The sequence below is a fragment of the Monodon monoceros genome, unplaced genomic scaffold (genome assembly GCF_005190385.1).
Source record: "Monodon monoceros isolate NGI ecotype Baffin Bay Population unplaced genomic scaffold, NGI_Narwhal_1 Super_Scaffold_20, whole genome shotgun sequence".
In the NCBI taxonomy this organism is placed as follows: Eukaryota; Metazoa; Chordata; class Mammalia; order Artiodactyla; family Monodontidae; genus Monodon; species Monodon monoceros.
In genome coordinates, this window is record NW_021703777.1 from 8229997 (window position 1) to 8253124 (window position 23128).

At 41.9% G+C, this 23128-nt stretch overlaps 2 protein-coding genes across 2 annotated transcripts in view; one reads left to right on the forward strand and one right to left on the reverse strand.

Annotated features, from left to right (window-relative positions):
- Nucleotides 1-16298, reverse strand: part of FAM13A (family with sequence similarity 13 member A) — a 357629-nt gene extending 341331 nt beyond the window's left edge. The window contains exon 1 of the mRNA XM_029235387.1: nucleotides 16216-16298. The gene's annotated coding sequence lies outside the window, so the exon portion shown is untranslated. The remainder of the gene's footprint in view (nucleotides 1-16215) is intronic.
- A 433-nt stretch (nucleotides 16299-16731) lies between these two features.
- TIGD2 (tigger transposable element derived 2) lies at nucleotides 16732-20095 on the forward strand. Its single transcript, XM_029234576.1, has 2 exons — nucleotides 16732-17068; nucleotides 17248-20095. The coding sequence occupies exon 2, from the start codon at nucleotides 18167-18169 to the stop codon at nucleotides 19742-19744; it is 1578 nt and encodes a 525-aa protein (XP_029090409.1). The 5' UTR covers nucleotides 16732-17068; nucleotides 17248-18166; the 3' UTR covers nucleotides 19745-20095.
- The last annotated feature ends 3033 nt before the right edge of the window (nucleotides 20096-23128 follow it).

Sequence of the window (23128 nt, forward strand, 5' to 3'; positions counted from 1 at the left end):
ACCAGCGAGTATCAGGGCGGGTAGTGGCAGTGGGTGGCAACTATAGAATGAACCACCTGAGGCCCATTAGAAATGGGACAGTGGAGGCTTTTTTTTGGTCCAAACTCAGTCACAGTCTTTACTCCAGCTCCTGCCCTATCCCAGCTATTTCTCAATGAGAATCCCAACCTGGCCCAGAATCAATGACATCCAATCAGACAGGATATCAGAAGTCAGCTAGTCAGCAACTACTTAGCATTTATATACTCTCTCTCAGTCAGAAGAGTTCCGATGCTTTGGTGTTTGAATCCCTCACGGTAGATGCACCTGAAAGATTCCTTGTTCTAGTCCAGGGTCAGCAAACTAGCCTGTGTGCCAAACACAGCTACCCTAGATGACGTCTGGTCACACCCATCTGTTTACATGATGCATATGGCTACTGTGGCAGTACCAGGGAAGAGATGAGTAGCTGCCAACAGACAGAACCCATGGCCCGAAAGCCTAAAATATTTACCACCTGATCCTTTATAAAGCTTACTGACCCTTGCTCTAGACTATTCAGTAACATTACTGGGCATTAGAGTCCTCATATAACCAGAGAAAGACGAGTCTATGGGCTTTGGTTCCTTAGAAGACAGGAGGAACTAAGTCTTTCTTTGGTTTGTGAATCTGCTTCGTTAAAACAGCCCCATTCTGTGGGGTCAGGCCTATTCTTACCTTCTCCTAAGTATTTTCTGAAAGATTTCCCTGAAAAGGGTCCAGTTTAAATCTGTTTAAATCTCATCTCTGCTCTGAATTCTAGATACCTTCCCATCCCACTTCAGGAAAATAAAAATGACCACAGTCCTAGGAAAAGATCAATTTCTTTGTAGCCATGGAAACCAATAGCCAAAATAACTAACTTAAACCTGTTCAATCGTCACCTTGCCTCAGTAAACCGCCTGGTTTTGCAAGCCAGCCCATAAATGACAACCCATCACTTCTGGCCAATGAGCAGTGCTCTAATAAACATGTCTCTGCGCGCCAAGCAGTCGATAAGCACCTTATTTGAATAACCGCTCTCCTTCAGATGGTGTCAGCACCTCCTGAAAGCCCACCAATCCCAATTCCACTCTTCCTGTAGGAGACAGCAGTCCGCTCTGCTCAGAAAGCCTTCCTGCCCAGCGCAGCCTTCCCTTACCACAATAACCGAAAATTCAGCGGTCTTTTTATTTCAGGTACTGAGTATTGGTCTCATCATTCTTTGATGCAAACCCAAAGTTTAGACACCCCAATTCCATGGGTCATTTTTCCGTTTTTTTTTTTTTTGCGGTACGCGTGCCTCTCACTGCTGTGGCTTCTCCCCCTTGCGAAGCGCAGGCTCCGGACGCGCAGGCTCAGCGGCCATGGCTCACGGGCCCAGCCGTTCCGCGGCATGTCCCGGACCGGGGCACGAACCCGCGTCCCCTGCATCGGCAGGCGGACTCTCAACCACTGCGCCGCCACGGAAGCCCTCCATGGGTCATTTTCAAGCCACAGTGGTTGACCGGCATTTCTGTTGCTTCCTCCCTAGCTTGCCTGCTGCCCCTCCTTCTAGCCCCCTTTACAGCTTCCATGTTAACCCTCAGCATAACCCCCGGGCTGAGGCTAGACGGCTTGCTATCCTTCCCTCCTCCCCCGGAAGCCAAAGCAGATCCACTACACCACTCTCCACGGCAGGAGAAAAGCAGGGCCCAGCCCACGATGAACTGGGCAAGAGGGCTGACTTGGGAATCGGAAGCAATGGACATCCATGGTAATCCCCCAGACGGGAAACAGGAGAGGAGCTACATTTTCTTTTTTTTTTTAAATTGAGGTAAAGTTGATTTACAACATTATATAAGTTTCAGGTGTACAAGAGTGCTTCACGATTTTAAAGGTTATACTCCATTTAGAGTTATTAGGAAATATTGGCTATATTCCCTGTGCTGTACAATATATCCTCGTAGCTTATTTATTTTATACTGGATTTTCTTTTGAAAAGTTTTAGTCATTTTCCCAACAAGCTTGCTAAAGCCATAATTAACTTTTTAATTTCACTAGCACTTATACAATGCACAGTGTGTACCTATTAATATTCTAGGAATCATGGCTAAGGAGAGATACGGGAAATGGTGTATCACTTGAACTATAAAGTATATGTAAAAATATTAAGGGCATCAGGTGCACATCTTGTGAAGGTATACCGTTTGACCATTTTGTCTCACCTGCAGAGTGATTTGAAAGGCCATGTACCTGTACGAGGTGGGAATTACTGTTGCTAGCAATCAACACAAACACTTAATACCTACTGTTCGTCATTCTGCCAGCTTCACGGTTTACGATTACCCCATGGCCCCTGAAGGCACTTGAGTCTTAATCCCTCAATTAGAAAATACAATACACTCAACTGTATAATCAAATTTGAAATGTGTGCCCTTAGTAGTTGAGAAAATTCTAAAATTAGAAGACGGGAAAAGATGGAATGGACAGAAGTGACTGCAGCTAGAGCTGCAAGGAGGCTGGTGTTGAGCTGACTCATACAGAAGTCATTGATTAGGACAAGAGAGGAAGGAAAGGGCATCTAATGTGGGTCTGTGTGATGAGCACAGAGATAGATACCAGCGGCAAAAGCAAGGGGTTTTAAAGAGCAAAGAAAGAAACCTAGGCAAATCAGGAACTATGGTAGGTTCTTAAGGAGAATGAAAAGCTTGAGAAAACTAGTGCCAGATTCATCTGGAAGTCTAACAAGAAGGTGCTAGGATGGGAAGGAGACTCATTATACATAAATGGACTCTGTTAATAATAATCCAGCTGAGACGAACAGGTCTTGAATTTATGTAGTGAAGGATAAATCACATGAATTCTGTAGAAAGAACTCATAAGATGGATAACTGACTTTACATGAGAGGCAAAAGAGGTGCCATACTGGTCAAGGTAAGAGAGGCATGCAAGATGATTCTGAAGTTGGTTTTCCAGGACACTGGAGCAGTGCCTAATAACTAGGGCACTTTAAACTCCAGTCTGCCTGGAGTAAAGTTTCGATTTATGCTTGTTGACTTATGAATAAGGTCCCCCTTGACTCTTAAAAGTGTTCTGGGAAAGCTGAGGTTAAGCGAGGTACCAGCAAAGGCTATTGCCAGGGTGTCAGAAGGACCCTCTCCACCAGGATCTTAAGAACCCAGAATCACCAAAAGTCTGCCTTGCACTGGGAAGATCTTTTCACTCCCCTCTACGCCAACTCCAGTGCAAGGTCCCGTGGACCAGTTCACGAGATGCGGGCCGAGGAGGCCTATGTGGACCACCGCAACCCACTCCCCCGGGGGTTTTCTGGACCACCACAGTCTTAAGTAGCAATAAAAAATGTCTGTCCACCAAGGAGGGTTTCTTGTCTTCTTCTCCCATGCTGAATTTTCTTCTGTCATCCCCACACACTGAAAACAATAGTGAGGTACTGCCAGCACTGATTCAATCTTCAAACAAATTTGCTGCATAAGTCCAGAACCCCAAGACACTTGAGGCTTTTTGTCACTCTTCAAAAGTGATTTTGAATTCTTTTTCACCTTTGATTTAAGAGACTGTATTACTTGGGAACTCCCTGGCGGTCCAGTGGTTAGGACTCCGCGCTTTCATGGCCGAGGGCCCGGATTCAATCCCTGGTCGGGGAACCAAGATCTCACAAGTCAAGCGATGCCCCTCCCCACCAGAAAAAAAAAAAAAAAAAAAAGAAACTGTATTACTTAAGCGATTGTACCTTTGACAACGGAAGCTTTAAAGGCACAACATTTTTACCTTAGTGTTTTACAAGTAAGTTTGATTTAAATATTAAAAAAATGGTTCTAGAAATCATTGTCCTAGTTGGGACTACGTATTATATGGTAACCCTAATAGAAGAAATTAATTAGTTGGCAAGCAACGTGTTTGAACAGAAAGTTACAGCTGGTTTCAGGTAGACTCTAGAAATCAGTCACGAAGTGGGAGAAAATTTCAGTAGCACGTGTACGTTAGGGTCATTTTCGTAAACATCTCAAAGGCTGCTGCGGCCTCCTCTGGATTCTTTAATCCCTTCCTAGAAAATCATCACAGCCTATTCTCTCTACCTCATAAAAGTTTTTCAAATCAATTTCCTCTCTGTTCCCACAGCCATTTTTAAAATGAAAACATGTTGAATGCAGATCTCATCAGCATCCCTTTGGTACAACTGCACCCCTTCGTTTCTGAAATAGGTTTCACTGTGTTCCTTTCCTGCTTATTCTCTTTAGGTCTAAGGGCTCCACAGATGAGGCTCGAGGGATCCGTGGTCACCCATTTAATTGTATTTGGATTCTGATGCTCACACTGAAGTGAGCATCCGTTGTAATATTTTTAACCTTTTATGAGAATAAGAACTGTAGGCCTAGATGGAATTCCAAACTCCTTTAACGTGGCTTCAAGGTTTTTCAAAATCAAATTCTGTACTAGCCTTATTTCCATCATATACCTTAAACTCTAATATCTTGCTCGTGGTAGGCTGGAAAATAACCACCCAAACGTGTCCACATCCGAATGCCCAGAACTTGTGAATATGTAACCTTGCGTGGCAAAAGGATTTTGCAGATGCAAATTGAGATGGGAAGACTGGCCTGCAAAATCTAATCTCAAGGTGGGCCCAATCTAATCACAAGCACCCTTATAAGAAGGCAGGAGGGTCAGAGTTGGAGGAGCTGTGATGATGGAGACAGCAACTGTAGTCAGAGAGATTTGAAGGTTCAGGGCGAATGGCTTGGAGAGAGAGAAGGAAGCCACAGCCAGGGAAGAAAGCTGGCCTCTAGAGGGGCAAGGAGGACCTTGATTTTAACCCAGTGAAACCGATGGCAGACTTCTGACCTCCTGAACAGTAAAATAATAAAATTATGTTGTTTTAAGTCACTCAATTGGTGGTAATTTGTTACAGCAGCAATAGGAAACGAATACATTGTCATTCCAGAAATTAAGTGAGGCTTACATTTTCCTTTTTGTTCATGGTCTTGTATTTGCCAGAAATGTCCTTGTCTCCTCTTCCCACTTGGGGAACTAATATACACACTTCAATGTCCAGCACCAATGTCACTAGCATGCCTGACGGGTTGTCCCTTTGTGCACATATGTCTGGTTTAAACCACTAGTATAATATTTACACATGGCATTGCTATTGTTTGCAAACCTATCTTTCTAGATTGAGAACTCCTTGAGGGATAGGGCATTATCATATTCAATTTCCTTATAAGCTTCATAACATAGATATTTGCACAATTAATGAATTAAATGTGTGGTGATAAATCTTGGGTTGCTCCTGGAAGTGCTTTGGGACTCATTTAAAAGGAGGACAAGAAATAGAGATTGCATGAGCGTACCAGACAAAGAACTGAAAAGTGTGAGCATGCATATAATTTCGAAGGGATTTGGGAGAAAAAGGTTCAGAGATCTGAAAGAGGAAAAAGAGTCAAGAATAATAAATACAGGATGAGGGAAACAGGTGGTCAAAAGGTACAAACTTCCAGGGGTAAGATAAATAAGTCCTGGGGATATAATGTACAGCATGGTGACTATAGTTAATAATACTGTTGTATATTGGAAAGCTGCTACGATCTTAAAAGTTCTCATCACAAGAAAAAAAATTATAACTATGTGAGGTGATGATGTAACTAAACTTACTGTGGTGATCATTTTACAATATTACCTATATCAAATCATCATGTGTATTTTAAACTTATGCAATGTTTATATGCCATTTATATTTTAAGACAACTGGAAAAATAACAGATTTATATTTCTGTAAGAAATATAAAATTATATTCTGTAATTATATTGTGCAAGCATATAAAATCTCTAAGACAAAAAAACAAGGAGGAGTGTAGTGCTCATGGGAACATATGTTTGTGGCCATTAATATCCGAGTTCTTCATTTTCAACCTCTATCAGGAAGAGTCCACTGAACTTTTTCAAGTCTTAACTCTGAATAAAGGTTAAGTTAAAATTCTTGAAGCAATTACTTTTGATTTTTTTTTTAGTAAGAATCCAGTTCGTTAAATTTTATTAAAAAAATTTTTTAGGGACTTCCCTGGTGGCGCAGTGGTTAAGAATCCGCCTGCCAATGCAGGAGCCACGGGTTCAAGCCCTGGTCCAGGAAGATCCCACATACCGCGGAGCAACTAAGCCCATGCGCCACAACTACCGAGCCTGCGCTCTAGAGCCTGCGAGCCACAACTACTGAGCCCGTGAGCCACAACTACTGAAGCCCATGCACCTAGAGCCCGTGCTCTGCAACAAGAGAAGCCACCGCAATGAGAACCACACACCGCAGCGAAGAGTAGCCCCCGCTCGCAGCAACTAGAGAAAGCCTGAGCGCAGCAACGAAGACCCAACACAGCCAAAGAAATGAAAAAAAAAGTTACTTTAAAATATATGACCTGTGGCTGGCACAGTGCCTGACCCATTGAGAGACTGTAATAACATGCTTCATATTCTTTAAAAAAATCCAAAAAGTGAAAAAACAAGCCATGAGCAAATAAAACAAAAATCTTATTAACTGAATAATTCCCAGAACTGGAATTAAAAGTTGTTTTTTACTTGTGATGGTGTATACGAAATAATCACTAACATTTGTTTATTGCCAAAGTGTTTCACAAATGCTCTCATTTAGTTACTGCAACAATTCCACAGTATAGGTATTATTCACGTTTATCAAATAAGAGACTGAGACTCAAAAAAAGGTTCAGATTCGCACAGCCAACAATGGACAAAGCTAGGTTTCAAACCCAGGCTTCTCTGAGATCTATGTTCTCACAAATGCATTAAATTACAATCAGTAAATCCCTCTTTTCGTAACACATCTGATTTCCAATTGTGACAATATTAAGTGTAAAGACATATTATGAACATCATTGCTAACTACAAGATATAAATAGTAAACCAATAACAACTGAGAATTAAAGCAAAAGAGATTTTTTTAAAAAAATTAATTACTAAGCATTTTTACCTGTATTATATCTCATTCAATCAACATGAAAAAACCTAGGATGTAAATGCCATCATTCCCATTTTATAATGAAAAACTATTTGAAACTCAGAAGTCAAATTACTTGCCCAACCACTGCTGGAAAGATGTACAAACAGAAAGAAACTCAAGATGTCACGTATTTATTTATTTAACAATAAAATAATTACTAAGAGAATACCATGTGCCATGTACTATTGCAAACAGTGGATTTTTTATGGATATAACTTATAATTGTAAAAGCATTAAAATTCATGAGTTATAATATGCTAGACTATCATGGACTGCTCGGGAAGATGGAAGGTGCATTACTACAGGATTCTTGTGTATTCATGTGGCAGCTAACTGTTCAGTAACAATATCTCACATTACTATAGCTGTAATAGTTTAATGATTATTTACAGATATGAATTGCTATTAAATCCCCATTTTATGTATAACAATGTGTGTCACCCTTCACTGGAGTATGGTAAAACACCTAGTGGTCAAGCAATTAACTACTGCAGCCTGAGATAAATCAATTTCATAGTCATGCACATCAAAGAGAGTCTCAAAGTACACAAAAGGGAGAGAAGCCTTCAGCTCAAAAGTAAAAAGTTAAAAAATGCAAGGAAGGAAAGGAAGGAAGGAAGGAGGGAGGGAGGGAGGGAGGGAGGGAGGGAGGGAGGGAGGTTGGTTAAAGTCCCAATACTGCATATAAAAGATATGTCAGAAAAAAATAAAACTAAAAGCTTTCTCTTCAGTGACTGTAGCAATGATAAATTAAAATCACCTACTGGTTACAAAAAAAATTCCAACAACTTCAGAACAAACAAGGTCAGTGCAAAATTAACTCCTGTGTTGTAGTAACAGAGATCATTGTTAAATAAATCACGCTGTTTGTTTCTGTTTAACACAAGTGGAAACAAACTACCGATTGAAGTGAGAAATTTTAAAAGTCCAGTCAGCATTAAAATGATGGATTTAATGAATCCATAAATTTCTCCTAAATAAGCAATCACGTAATTGCACATCAATTTCAGCACACTGTTGACAGGGACTTTCCAAATTGCTAGCTAGTTCCACTATTATATCCCCAAAGGAAAATAACACAATGTAAAAGGAAGAGGGGGAAAACAGAAATTTGTGAGATCTATAAGCTTGATTATAAAGAGAAAAGGGTAGGGGAAAATATATACCTACTTACACATATACATACATATAAAATGATATATGTGTATACACACACACATATATGAAACAAAGCAAAGGAGGAAAAAATATGAAAAGCCAAGGAAAAGAGATAATTATCACCTATCACCACCTTTCAGAATTTCAGTGTCAGGGTTTAGGTTGAGAGATACAATAAACGCAACTAGAAAGACTAGAGTTAGACTCCCCTCTCTCCATTTAAAGAAATTTCTCTCCAGTTTTGGTTTTCAAACCTTATAAAGGAGGACAAAGATAATAAGGTATATTTCAAACATACTTCCAAAGTATGACTATCTGAAGACTGTCAATTGCATCATACCCACGTTTTACATGTTTACTATTCCCTTCAGATACCTAAAATCAGGCTAAAAAATCTGTCCCAAACATAGTATACGTAATATGCTGTGATTTAGGATTAAAGCAAGGAAAGAAAATGTGCAACTGTTTTGAATTAATGAGATGAGAATTTTTAATAAATAATCCTGATGTAGGTTTGTGAATTCCCCTTATAATGACAACCACAGGTACACAATCCCCTCTTGCAAATACTCTACAATATCATTATATCTGTATGAATTAATTTGGCCTTTTGCACTATTGTCTTTTCGTTCCTTTCAAAGTCTCTTTTCTTAAAAAGTTGAGAGAACGCAAGTGTTTCCTTCTAGTCAAAAGGTGTAGGAAATAATAAAATCACAGCTAGTATTTACTTACTAGGAGAGTGTGGTACTTCGCAAAGCAATTTCTATTTCGGTTCATCCTTACAACAAAATCAAAATCTGTATGATTTTTATTCCCGTTTTTGATACGTGAAAGATTCTATAAAACCAGCTGGAGATTCCAGGGCTGGCGGGTGGCAGTCAGATGTACAAATCAGAGACTGTGTTTCTAGAACTCATAACGTTTATCACTAAGATGTACTGCCTGTCTGGTCTCTTAATTTTAGTGTTTACATGCTTCTAAAACAATGGTTGAGGTAACTGTAATATAAAAAGAGAGTTACCACTAAAACATTAAGACTAAAAAAGAACACAACCAATGGATAAGAAAAGTACCAGGAATTCAAAAGGATTTAGCTATAGCAATTGAGCACCAACCAAAGATGATAGATTTGTGTAAGTCAGTGCTGAAATGGACATACCTAGTTCTTCTGTCAGATAAAAGGAAGCCACATTTCTTCTGGAAGTCATAATCTTTTCTTCTGACATTAAAGATAGCCAGAATTGATCACATGAATCCTTAAGTAAAGTGACAGTATATCATGAGGAGTATTTTCAACATCAGTTGCGCTAAATACAGAGATATTCCTCAGAAGGTTCTTATTCTTATAGCTTCCCTCTAGGAAAGCCAGTGGAGGAACAGTCAATTGGAACACTTGACACTTAACGTTGTAACTCTGTTATGGCTTAATTATAAAGTGAGTTCAGGATCTGAATAGATGTAGTTCCAAAAAAGATATGCCAATGGTTAATAAGCACCTCAAGTGATGATCCAATGAGCCACTAGGGAAATGAAAGGCAAACGACAATGGGATACCACTTCACACCCAATGGGATGCTATAAACAAAAAAAGAAGACAATAAGAATTGTGGGTGAGGATGCAGAGACCCTGGAGACGCTGTGGTCACGTCCCTCCAAAATTCATATGTTGAAATCCTAATGCCGGATGTGATGGCATGAGGTGGAGAGGCCTTGGGGAGGTGCTTAGGTCACGAAGGTGGAGCCTTCCTTAACAGATTCTTATAAAAGAGACCCACAGAGATCCCTCACCCCTTCCACCATGTGGGGACCCAGCAAGAAGGCATCTGTCAACCAGGAAGTGGGTCCTAGCCAGCCATCACGCTGAATCTGCTGGCACCATGGTTCTAGACTTCCCAGCCTCCAGAACCGTGAGAAATAAATTTCTGTTGTTTATAAGCCACCCAGTCTGTGGTATTTTGTTACAGCAGTCTGAATAAGACGGGGTCCTCACACACTGTAAGGCTGTAAAGGGCTTTAGAAAGCAGCTCCTCAAAAGGTTATACATAGTTATCACATGAACCAGCAATTCCAATCTGTTGTATACCTCAGGGAAATGAACACATATGTCCACACAAAAACTTGTGCGTGGATGTTCACAGCAGCATTACGCATAATAGCCAAACAGTGGAAACAACCTAAATGTCCATCAACTGACACATATGAAACAGGAGGGAAGGGGGCAAGGCACAACCTTTAAAAGAATGACACGGCCATAGTACATGACGAAAACTAGTGAGAACCAACTAGGTCCAAGACGGCGGAAGATTTGACTTCCAACAGACCTTGAGCCTCATTATACGCTCATTGTAATATATTAGCATGCTAAATGACACACCCACCATCACCATGACAACCCTGAAGCTAACCATAAAAGGCCAGAAAGTGGGAGGTGGCCCATTTCCTGGAAATCCCCGCCCCTTCCCCAAAATAGTTGGAATACTCCTCCCACTCATTAGCCTATGAACTTACCAGCCCAGAAAAACTAACCACACCGTATTTTGAGGCCTCTTGCTTCTTGCCTTCTGAGATGGGCCATACTCTGTCAGTGGACTATGTTTCTCTCTAAATAAATCTGGTTCTTACCAATCACTTCGTCTCCGAATTCTTTCGCGACAAAGAAAGAACCTGAAATTCACCAGCAACAGATGGATAAATATAGTATATCCATGTAACAATTATTTAGCAATAAAAGGAAACAATGTATGATGCATGCTACAACAGGATGAAGCCTGCAAACATTTTGTTAAGTGAAAGAAGCCAGTCACAATGGACATATATTGTATGATTCCATTTATATGAAAAGTCTAGATGAGTGGTTGCCGGCTGAGGAAAAAGAGAGAGTGTTGGAGGGAATGTGGAATGACCACTAATGGTATGGTATTTCTTTTTGGGTGATGAGAACTTCTACAGTTGATCCAACTTGAGTTTCAGAAACACTATCATGAGGTCTTTTTAATCTAGAAGCATTGCAGCAGGTGTTAATAACTGTCATCTTCAAGCATAAGGGAGTCTCATAAGGTAGAATTGCATCATAATATGACCAGCTAGTTGCGTTAGGGATACCTTCAAGGCTGAATGAGCTAATGATTATTATTTAAATTTATCAATCATTATTATTTAAACTTTTTTGGATCCTGGACCCTTTGAGTATGGGTTGAAAGCTTTGAACAAGGTAGGCATGGTGTTACCCTGAGGAATGTAATTAATTTCAGACATTGGAAGAGGACTCTCCATGACTGTAGTGAAACAAGACAAAAACAAGATCATTCTCTAATCCTGCCTGAACTGAAAATTTAACCAGGAAAGAAGCGGAATGCTGTGCCATCACAAAAATGACCAAGCATCCCCCTCTTCTGGTTAGCAGGAGTGACTACTGCTTCTTCTCCAGTGATGACTCTAGCCTGTTCCTCTAGCTTCCTGGATAAAAATTAAGATACCTAACAGTCACATTGCCTCTGCTCTTTGACAGCACGCAGCCCAGAACAGACCCTTCACTTTCTTTAAACTTCTCTAAAAACCACCTTATCCAAATCCTATAATAAGCTCCACCTGACCCTTCTTTTTGAGACAGGCCATGGTTTTCCAAGGTACGGATCACCGTTGCTGCAGTAGTAAGCCTAATTTGGCAAGGGTGTGTTCTTGCCGGTGTCTGGCTGATGGGAATCAACAACACCTAAAATATTTATCATATGTTGTTAATAAAAGCATGTATAAAATTTTATGTATATTATAACTTCATGTTCCTATTGAAATACGCATATAAAAATCACACACATTACATATATAACAGTTACACTGATACAAGAAAGAACGTGGATACACACCAAACTATTAAGAGTAGTTATCTCTGAATGCTGGTATGATTGTTTTCCCTTTTCGTTTTTCTGGATTTCATATTTTCCTTCAAACATCATATATAATTTAAGAAGGGAGGAGGGGAAGAGACAATAAAAACCCTCCCCAAAGAATATGTTTTAAGAGAAGAATCTCATTCACAATGATTGTCCATGTATAAAGGTTTCAACCTTTAGCATATTAGAATCACTTGGGATACTTGCTGAAAATAAGGATTCCTGGGCTTCATCCCTGGGGTGGACCCCAGAATCTGGATGTTGGACCCCAGGAGATACAAACCCATAAAGTCTGAGGAACCTTGAATAATGCAGCTTTGGGGACAAACTAGAACTTGAAAGATGTACAGAGTAACAGCAGAAGGAGAGGACTTTTTAGGCTAAGGAGAAGAATGAGTAGCCTGAAACCATGCAGCTGCATGTGCCGGGAACAGGGAGAGTAATGCCCCGCAGGCTCTCATTAACCTGACTTGGCCCATCTGATGGAACTGCAGGCTCCTTTAGAGAACAGTTGGAAACTGGGCAGGTTTGGAAAGGTAAGGTGGGTAGTATGCAAAGTTCACTCAAGTTTCCCACCCACATTGCTGACATCAATCAACAATTCACAGGTTTCTTCAATTTATATCCACACGTTTTTCTAACTTTTCTTTAACATTTCCATTAGCAATTTTCCTTCTTCCAACCCTATTAAATCTTTTCTACCCTCCAGGAACTCATTCTCTCCTCTTTACTTATGCTCCCAGCCAACAAAGAAACATGGAAAACAAAATTAAGTTTAAAAGCCCCCTGCTGAGCATCTACCTGATTCTATGACACAAGAGTGTAAGTCATCAGTATCTTTCCATATCATGTTAACTTTTTTTTTTAAAGGAATGGGACTTTCCAATGAGTAATCTGATCTCTTACTTGTGTCAAGAAATTTAAGCGGAAAAGTGTTCCTACCTTTAACCATTTAAAAGAAAAATGTTTATATTAAAAGTGAATAATTTGAGCTTTTGTCTACAATATAAATAACTTTACAGCTGAAAGAGACTTCAAAGTACAAACTTTCATTTTACTGATCACAGCTGTTTCACAGCTTATTTGCCCTAAAACACACCCCCAAAATTATATTTTAGCTGAAAATTCCCCTCTATATTTTATGCCCCATAAAATAGTTAACAGTAAACCTTTTTTGTGAAAACCATTGATTTTCCATTGGCAGTAAAATTCTCAATTATTAACAGAGAAATACTATTTGATATTAAATCAGTTTAATACATATGGAATAATGTTATCATGTCCTCATACTAACCCTATTGGAGTAGCTAATTCAGGTATCAAACAGAAATCTCCAAGTAGATGATGGTCAATGATAAACTAAATAGAACCCCAAAAGCAAAGAAGCAGTTCCTTTAAAATGAAAAATTTACTCTACCTAGAGGTTTTCTATTCTGCTACAAAACTATTATGAATAAAGGATACCACTGAAAATGAGGCACATAATGTACTTGCACTGATATTATCTCAGCAGAAAAGGAATTTAGAGCTTGTAATGGTGAGAAACATGAGCCATTTTCAGGTGATTTGGAGTAATTTTAAGAAAACTCACATTCCAATAAATTAAATGCTATGTCTGATGAACATAGCTGCAGACTCGAAGGGCTCTCACAACTAGAATGCCTTTTTGGTAGGTTAACGTCAAAAGTTCCATTTTAATAAAGGGCAACTTTAATTTTGCAAAAAAGTAATCATGATATACTTTCTTCTTTTCATGTCTTTGAGTTAAATTAAATACTTCGATTGTGATAGCGTGGGCAGAGAATGTTGTTTTAAAGCCAAATAAAACTCCATTCTACAACCTATGTTTGATAGATTCATACACTTTTCTAGCCTTTTTCCCCCTGTACATAAATGAGGTAACATCAGCCTCATAGTATTATTACAAGGATTAAGAGAGTCTGTGTATATGTAGAAGGAAAGAAATACTGGTGGCACAACTCCACAGGAGTGAAGTGTCTTTTGATTAGAGAATAAACCACAGTGAATGGTAAGGGACAACTAGAAAACAGAACAGTATACGAAATGACTCTGCATAATAAAGGAAAAAGAATCTTAAGATTTCACAAGCAGCTGAGAGGGAAGGAGAGAAGGGGCCTTGAGAAAAATGCTGGAGAGAGAAGGGAGAGGACAGCAAAGCAAGATGGAGGCAAGACTGTGACCCAAAGAAAAGAATTGGCAATAAGAAGTTTCCTGTGGCCAGCTAGGCTGTTAACAAAACAAGGCTGACAGACATTCTATTTTAAGGTTCCCCCCCTTGTACTCTAATGTATATCTGCTGCAATTAGCAACCCCTCCCCCCCAACAAGAAGGAACAAGTGTGTTAGAGGAAAGGATCTCGTGTAAAGCTGTCTTGGGTAAAGTCTTTTTTTTTAAGATTTAATTTAATTTATTTTTGGCTGCATTGGATCTTCGTTGCTTGTGGTGAGCGGGGGCTACTTCTCGCCACGGTGCGTGGGCTTCTCATTGCAGTGGCTTCTCTTGTTGCGGAGCACGGCTCTAGGTGCGTGGGCTTCAGTAGTTGTGGCATGCAGGCTCAGTAGTTGCAGCACACGGGCTTAGCTGCTCCGCGGCATGTGGGATCTTCCCGGACCAGGGCTCGAACCCGTGTCCTCTGCATTGGCAGGCAGATTCCCATCCACTGTGCCACCAGGGAAGTCCCCTTGGGTAAAGTCTTATTAAAAGTTGGCTAAATACAATTGCCTCCTACCAAGTGGTGTTTTGAGGAAATCAAGGAATGTGGGCTGTGTTCCAGATTTGAACTTACACAAGGTGATGAAAAGGGAATAGTTCTAAGTGGTAAGACACAAGCAAGCTGGAGGATTCAGAAACAGAAAGGACCAAGTGGTGTCTGGAAGAAAATTAAACCCCAGAGATAGTGGGGGAGGGAGGTAAGAGGCAGAGTTCATTTCATTTAAGTATCATGGGACCAGTAACCCCAGTAGGGGGAAAATCAGGTTGCCAACTTCTGCCAGTGTCTTTTGATTGGCAGTCAGTAAATGTCAGTTCTCTTCCCTTCTGAGGAATGAATAACGTTTCATACCTCGGATACAACTGTTTTCACGCTTGTTACAACTATCAGAGAAAAGAGGCAAACTTTAAAAAATGATACAAAACTAGCATGAAGTTGCACTTTATCCAAAATAGTCAACCAAGACTGAGTGGTTGATTTGGGGGGGGGGGAGGGTGGAGATTACCTTCAGGAAAAGCAAACATTTGTCAAAAACCACTAGAACTTCACAGTGTATCTAGGAGATCAAAGATTCTCCAACACGTCAGACAGGGGAAAGCTACGATTTTGAGGAAGGCAATTGAGCAGTCTGGGCAAGGAAGTCAGATAATTAGAAGCCTTAAAATCAACATCTTCTTTTCTGCAGTAAGAATGCTCAGGTCAGTTCCCTTTTGAAACATTGTAGCAACAACGTGGCCTTTGCAAATAAATGAGGAATTACTACGCTACTTTATGTTAACGAAAAAGGTTAGACATTTATGTTCAGAAATTAGAGAAACTTAACTGAAGGCGTCTCCATTTTTTCAAATTATACAGAAAAGAAAGGGTAATAAAGGAAAGACGAAAAGCGTTTCCTCGGTAAACAGGTGCTAGAGGAGGAAGGCGGAGCTCCTTCTCCAGTGAAGGCTCCGAGGGCCCAGCGGGGAAGCGAGCCCGGGAACGCGGAGAAGGCACGGTTCATCGCAGGGTAATTAGCACACAGGTGCCCGCATTCCCTCCATTTAAAATGCCAAGATAGAAACGTACAGTATCTCCGTTTCAAACAAACCAAGGGAGCCTCTGTCAAACTGCATTTCTCTTACTACTACTACCTAGAAGCAGAGGCAGTGAAGGAGCGGCAGGAAATTCACGAGGGAGCTTCCCACAGACTCGGGCACGGGCAGCTCTGCACAGAGCAGCTTCTACGGAGAGCGTGACTCACACCCTCGAGCAACCCACCAGGGAGGAGAGACCCGATATCCAGTTTGACTGCCCTCCGCTGCGCCCCACCTGTCCAGGGCTCGCTCGGATGGGTGCTGCAGACTGTAAGCCCCACGTCCTCTCCTCTCCCCCCAGTCCCCACGGGGAGCCAGCCTCCCTGCCTTCGGCCAGGACCCGCGTCCGCTCGCTCCTACCTTGGCTCGCGGTCCTTGCTCCGGCTCGTCGTGCCGCGGCGGGCGGGCTGGGGATACCCGGGAGTCGGCGCGGGGAGGGGCGGACGCCGGGGCCGCTATTTGTAAACACGCTCCACGTGCGCTCGCCCTGCCCCATTCGCATCCCGCTCGGGACACCTGAGGATGCGCAGCTTTCTCGCGAGCCCTCCGAAGGTGCGATTTTTATTGCACCTGAGAGCGGAGGAAGCCTTGCCCACGGAACCGGGACGCTGGGAAAAGGGCTGAGACAAGGTGAGCTTGTACCGCCCCCTGCTGGCCGGCGAAGCAGTCTGCAGGTTGGAGCAGCAGGGCCCTTAGTAGAACCCACGCGGCGCCCAGAGACTCCGCGGCGGCTGCGCCCGCCCCCTCCCGCCCGCTCGCCGGAGACCCCGCCCCCGGGCCGCGCGCTCGCCCGCGGAGGCCCCGCCCCCTCGCCGACACAACGTTCCTGCGGGGGCGCGCGCGTGCCCCCTAATCCCCCGCCTTCCGGCTCCGGCGGCGACGCTCGCTGCCTGCTGTCTGCTGCCGCCGCCGCGCCGCCGCCGCTGCCGCCGCCACCGGTGTCAGCCTCCCTCGGGAGACTCCATTTGCTCTCAGGTTGGTTTGGCCGCCGCGAAGGCAGGCGGAGAGCGATGCCTCCGGCCCGCGGACTGGCGTCCCCTGGGCCAAGCGCCCGCCTGCTCGCTGGCTGGCTGCGGCGGTGACATCCTGGTCGCTGGCGTCCACGGAGGAATCCGGGCTCCCACGGAGCAAAGACGTCCGGCGTTCCGGAGCTCTCCGTGCGGGGAGAGGCCCTCGCTAACGCGGCTCCTCTCTGACCTCTTAATTTCAGGAGGTAGGCAATGCAGGTCCCATTCACTGACACTCTAGATAATGCCTGAAAGCAGTCTGTGTCGTATTTAGCCATCACATTCCTAGGAGGCGTTAATTTTCTCAACACAGTCGCAGGATAGATGTGGGTAATGCCACAGACCCTGATATTGAAAGAAAAATGTTTTTGGTATCTTCCTTTAGGTTTCGGAGGCTCCGAGTGCCTATACAGCCCCCGACAGGAACTACTTCTGTTGGCCCATGGAGGATCATCTTTCACCAGGATTATCGTAACATCTTCACTGAGCCTTCCCCCACCCCATACCCTCTACCATGAGTCCTGATTTCTGCCAATGAAGTTTTTTGATGCTTTCTTTAATCATGTGACCCCACTTCTTGTCCACCTTTTTCCTTTTCAGTTGCCAAACACATGAGGTGGAGGTTTGTGTCATGTTAAAGTACACAGTTTCCTGCCTGTCCACTTTCACCTGATTTGCACCGCTCCCTTCTGTTCAGCTTGCCTTACCCTGATTGCTTACGATTTCCATAACCACTCACTTGCACATCGTGTAGCAGCCCTTGCCTGGGGAGGTAGCATTCCATACAGCGCACTGCCTGACAAGGACAGCAGTCAGGGGGCGAGATTTCCCGTTGTATTTTCCTATCAGGTTTGCAAGCCCTTCTTCCAACTCTTTGTTCCCTAGCACAGTGCCCCAAATACTCCCACCAGAGTCTTAGTTTCTCTAACATAGAGCTTCGCCCATAAGGATGGCAAGAATCAAGTATGTAATGTGACTGTTTCAGAGACCTTGCTGGTACAATATTGGTTGTCATCGCCACTGAGATCGCAGTTCATGAAAAGATCTTAAACTAAGGGAGGAGGAGGCAAGATAGAAGGTAGGATTAAGTGGAGCCAGTCCTTGTTGTTTGAAGTTTGTAAGTTTCAAAACAGCAAAGCGAAGAGAGTCATGTAGGCCTTGTCTGGAAATTGGCCAGCACACTGTCCATGTAGGTCCTAGGGGGGCAGGAAAGGGACCTTAAAACCCCATTTTCTAGTCTCATTGTGTCCAAATCTAAGTTGTTACGTATCTTGTTCTAGTAATCGTCTAAAATATCAGATACAATGTTGGGGAAACGAAAGCGTGTGGTGTTGACAATTAAGGACAAGCTTGACATTATTAAGAAACTTGAGGAAGGCATCTCTTTCAAAAAACTTTCTGTGGTGTATGGAATTGGTGAATCCACAGTGCGCGATATTAAAAAAAACAAAGAAAGGATAATAAACTATGCAAACAGTTCAGATCCTACAAGTGGGGTATCCAAACGTAAATCTATGAAGTCATCAACATATGAGGAACTGGATAGAGTTATGATAGAGTGGTTTAACCAACAGAAAACGGAGGGGATTCCAGTGTCTGGAACGATTTGTGCAAAACAAGCCAAGTTCTTTTTTGACGCCCTGGGGATGGAAGGTGACTTTAATGCATCATCTGGCTGGCTGACTCGATTTAAGCAGCGCCACGGTATTCCAAAGGCTGCTGGTAAAGGAACAAAACTGAAAGGAGATGAAACTGCTGCCAGTGAGTTTTGTGGTAACTTTCAGGAATTCGTTGAGAGAGAGAATCTACAACCAGAACAGATTTACGGTGCCGATCAAACCGGATTGTTCTGGAAATGTCTACCGTCAAGGACATTAGCTCTTGAAACTGAGCGGAGCACTTCTGGTTCTAGGTCAAGCAGAGAGAGAATCATTATCATGTGTTGTGCAAATGCCACAGGTTTACACAAACTTAATCTTTGTGTTGTGGGGAAAGCAAAAAAGCCTCGTGCGTTCAAAGGAGCTGACCTTTCGAACCTCCCTGTCACTTATTTCAGTCAAAAGAGTGCATGGATAGAACATTCTGTTTTCAGACAGTGGTTTGAAAAGTGCTTTGTGCCCCAGGTACAGAAGCATTTGAAATCCAAGGGGCTTCTAGAAAAAGCAGTGCTCCTTTTGGATTTTCCCCCAGCCCATCCAAATGAAGAACTGTTGAGTTCAGATGATGGCAGAATAATTGTGAAATATCTACCACCAAATGTCACAAGTCTCATTCAACCTATGAGCCAAGGAGTTCTAGCCACAGTAAAAAGATACTACCGAGCAGGACTTCTCCAGAAGTACGTGGATGAAGGAATTGACCCCAAAATGTTCTGGAAGAACTTGACAGTGTTAGATGCAATTTATGAAGTGTCAAGAGCTTGGAACATGGTAAAATCAAGTACCATAACCAAAGCATGGAAAAAACTTTTCCCTGGCAATGAAGAGAATTCAGGCATGAACATTGATGAAGGAGCCATTTTAGCAGCTAACTTAGCAACAGTTTTACAGAATACAGAAGACTGTGAACATGTTGGCCTTGAGAATATCGATCAGTGGCTTGACTCTCGGAGTAATGACTCAAACTGTCTAGTGCTAACTGACAGTGAAGGTGCCGAGGACCGGGCCAGGCCTGCCGAGCACAAGCCTTCCAGTAAGACTCGAAAAACAGAACTGAACCCGGAGAAGCATATTAGCCACAAAGCTGCACTCGAATGGACCGAAAATTTACTGGATTATCTAGAACAACAGGATGACATGCTTCTGTCTGATAAACTGGTGTTGCGGAGGCTTCGAACAGTAATAAGAAGAAAACAGAAGACCCAGAATAACAAAAGTCATTAATAATCCTCGTAAGGGTTTCAGTGTGTTTGCATCTTTGTGACTTTATCTGCAGTGGAACTTAATTATCGTGTTTGAAGTGCTGTGGATTTCAAGGCCAAATACATTTTATTAATGAATTTAGGATTAGATGCTGTTTTGGATTACTTCAGTGACTGTGCTTGAATGTCGATCCTAGGAAGTGAGCATTGACGTGTATCTTGTCTGTTTCTAATCTGTATTATACTAATTTACATCATAAGGTACCTGAGGCCAGGGATCCTGTGTCTGTTTTGTGCCTGAATTTCATTGTCTAATAGAGTACCATGCACACTCTAGGCAATCAATAAATCTTTCTTAAATTGAATTTTTATGGCTTTCTCTGAACTTCAGTTTCCAAACTGAAACACGTGGAGGGTAAGTTTCCCTTTCTACCGCGGTTTTTTTCCACCTGCCGAAAATTTTAGAACTCAGCAAAGATTATACTTGAAGTACATGTATTTCACTGTGAAAGCAGAGAACTGAAGGAAAATACTCCGAAGCCTGAAATATGGCATTTCTATACCAATAGTATTTGGACAATCAGAAATTCAGATTGGCTGTCTCTGTATAATGAAGTAAGAAGAAATAAGGTTAAAACGTCCCCAGGCAAAGGACTTGCACTTCACTTTTATTTCATCTGGCAGTAGGGAGAGTTCCTTCAGAGTTGTGGAAAGAATGCCATCATTGTTCCAGAAAAACAGATTTCATTTTCCAAATCATTGCTATTAGAAGAGAATAAGGATTAAACTGCGTTATCTGTCATTTTGATCCTTTATTAGTAGAGATATGTAAGTAGTTTTTTCTCTTTAATAAGCTATTTGATGTAACACTTCAAAGCTTTAAAGTACGTCATTTGCTTTCATAATAGCATATTTTTCTTGAGAACGAATACCGAGAATATAAGCATACACTGCATTTGTGAACTGACATTAAATTGAACATGAGAAAGGCACTATAGGACAGCATAGGCTGCTGTGTGACCACGGGCAAGTTACTTGACCCATCTGTAAAATAGGAATAATACCTGCCTCTGAGAGTATTTTGAGGAGTACATGAGTTAATATATGGATTTTAAGTAATACAGGCTTAGAACAGGACCTGGCTCAGAAAAAGTCCTCTAAGTGTTAGCTCCTGTTACCGAGTTGCAGAAATGATGTTTCAGAAGTGTGCTCAACAGATCCAGTGTGTGAATCAACCCTGATGTTGCTGCACTGGGAAAACCCTTTAGAGGGAGGTGAGATAAAAGAGATGCAAGTGACTAGATTCAGCTGAAACATAACAATAATTTACTTCAAAGAAAACTGGAAGGTTAATCCAATTCAGAAATCATTTCCCGACCGTCTACTGCTAGGCACAGTGAGGCATGCCGGCACGTTTAAGACATCTTAGTTTGAATTATAAAAGGAAATGGGAATGGAATTGTAGTTTCTTTGCTCCAGGCCTGCAAATAAAATACATAGATGTTGGCTTTGTTCATAGAATCTGTTACTGATATTGGCCTCGTTTACTGAAGTAATAAAATACCTTTAAAGCAGACAAGGTAGCAGTTAGGAGGACCAAACTAAAGTAACACAGGATCAGTAGAAAATTAGAGTAAAAGAAATATCACAGGAGACTGGTTACAGTAATTAGGTCCAGCCATATACTGGGAGCTTTGTTGTGACTGACCTGAGATTTTAGAAGCTCTGACAGTCCTTCACGAGGACTGCTAAGCTCAGAATTCTGCCTTTTGACAAAGCAGAGGCTTTGAGTTCGAGAAAGGCCTTTTCAGAAAACCTCTAAGAATATTTTCTTTGGGAGGATTCATACCTTATTATTAACACACCTCTCGCAGTTTACACAATTTCACTTACTAGAAAGGCCTGAGGAAATGAAACTTTGTGCCGATAAGTCCTGAAACTATTTGGCTTCTTGGAGGCAAAGGGATTCTGAAGCCTGGAAATGGTAATGACATATTTGAATACTGCTTCGCATTTTTCACGGAGCTTTCTGCTAACAAAAACTTCTCAAACTTCTTTCAGTCATGACATTGAAATGGTTTAATCCTGTTTTATCATAAAGGCCGATATAAACTGTGCATTCTAATTCCATAATTAACTATAATACAAAAATCTTTTTCGTTTTCCAGGTATTGTTATATTAATTATATCCTCTAGGAAGATGCATTGTGTTATCTTGGTTAACCCCGTGCTCCTTGTATGTACCCTAGTTTGAGAAGCACAGAAAATAATGTGCTCTCATTTGACTTAGTGCACCTTAAAGAAAGTATCACAAATTTATTTTTAAATAAATTTATAAATGGAAATTTTCCATTTATAAAAGTGTCTATTTTTTTAGAGGATTTGAAAGACACACAGAACTCAGACCAAATGGGAAGTGTTTGGCAACTGAGAGTATACTTTAAAAAAACGTGTGTAGTGGGAATATTTACTATTTCATAATTTAATTTCCGAGAGTAATATAGGGGTTGACTGGAGAACCTTGTAGTGCTCAGTAAATATAACAGTCGGCAGGGCCCAGATAGTAGGCACAGTCAGTTCAAGTAGAATTAGAGGATTATAATGGTGCTCTTGTTCTGGGACTCTCTTTGTTTTCAATCTAGCTTCAGACAGCTCTGTGGTCCCTTCATCATGCATTTTGTGGATTTAAGGAAGCTCGTGGTGGACTCGGTGGCACAGCTGACGTGAAGCAGGAGACAGCTAGGTCATGATCTCAGAGACACTCTGCCTCCAGTGATGTGGCCAAAGCCCCCCAACGTATTACAAATCAAAGCCAGGACCTGCACTACAAATACAGCCCTCCTTCAGGAGGGCTGTCTACTTACTAGTATTTTCACAAAGTTCACCTGGTCTTATTTAAACATATACTTTATCTCCATCCTGAGCAAAATCACAGGTCTTGTGTGCTGACTGCGGTCTCTTTCTAGTCCAAGTTAAAGTAAATATAAAACTTTTTTTTTTTTTATAACTTGACAATCTGTAACTCCAAATTACCTTGTATATCTCATTGGCACATTTTGTGAAACTCTGGCTCAGAAGAAGGAGTGGGGTTGTGGAAGGGTAATGGATTGGAGTACAAACACCAGCTTCTCTGCTTTCTCCCTAGATAATCTTGACAGCTTTCCGGACCTCTCTGAACCTCAAGTTTCTTCATGTGTAAAAGGGTGGCAGGTTAAACGGGCACACTCCAAGTGTTCATAAACACCAGCTATTAAGCAACCCTATGGCTGTTCACTGAGAATCCCTGGCCTCCAGGCTTAGGCTGGAGAATGAATCACAGTCCTTCTCTCATGGTGACTCTGTGCAGACCTCCGGCAGGCCTGGGCACCCTTGTTGAGGTCTAGGGCACTGCCTCATCACTGGGAAT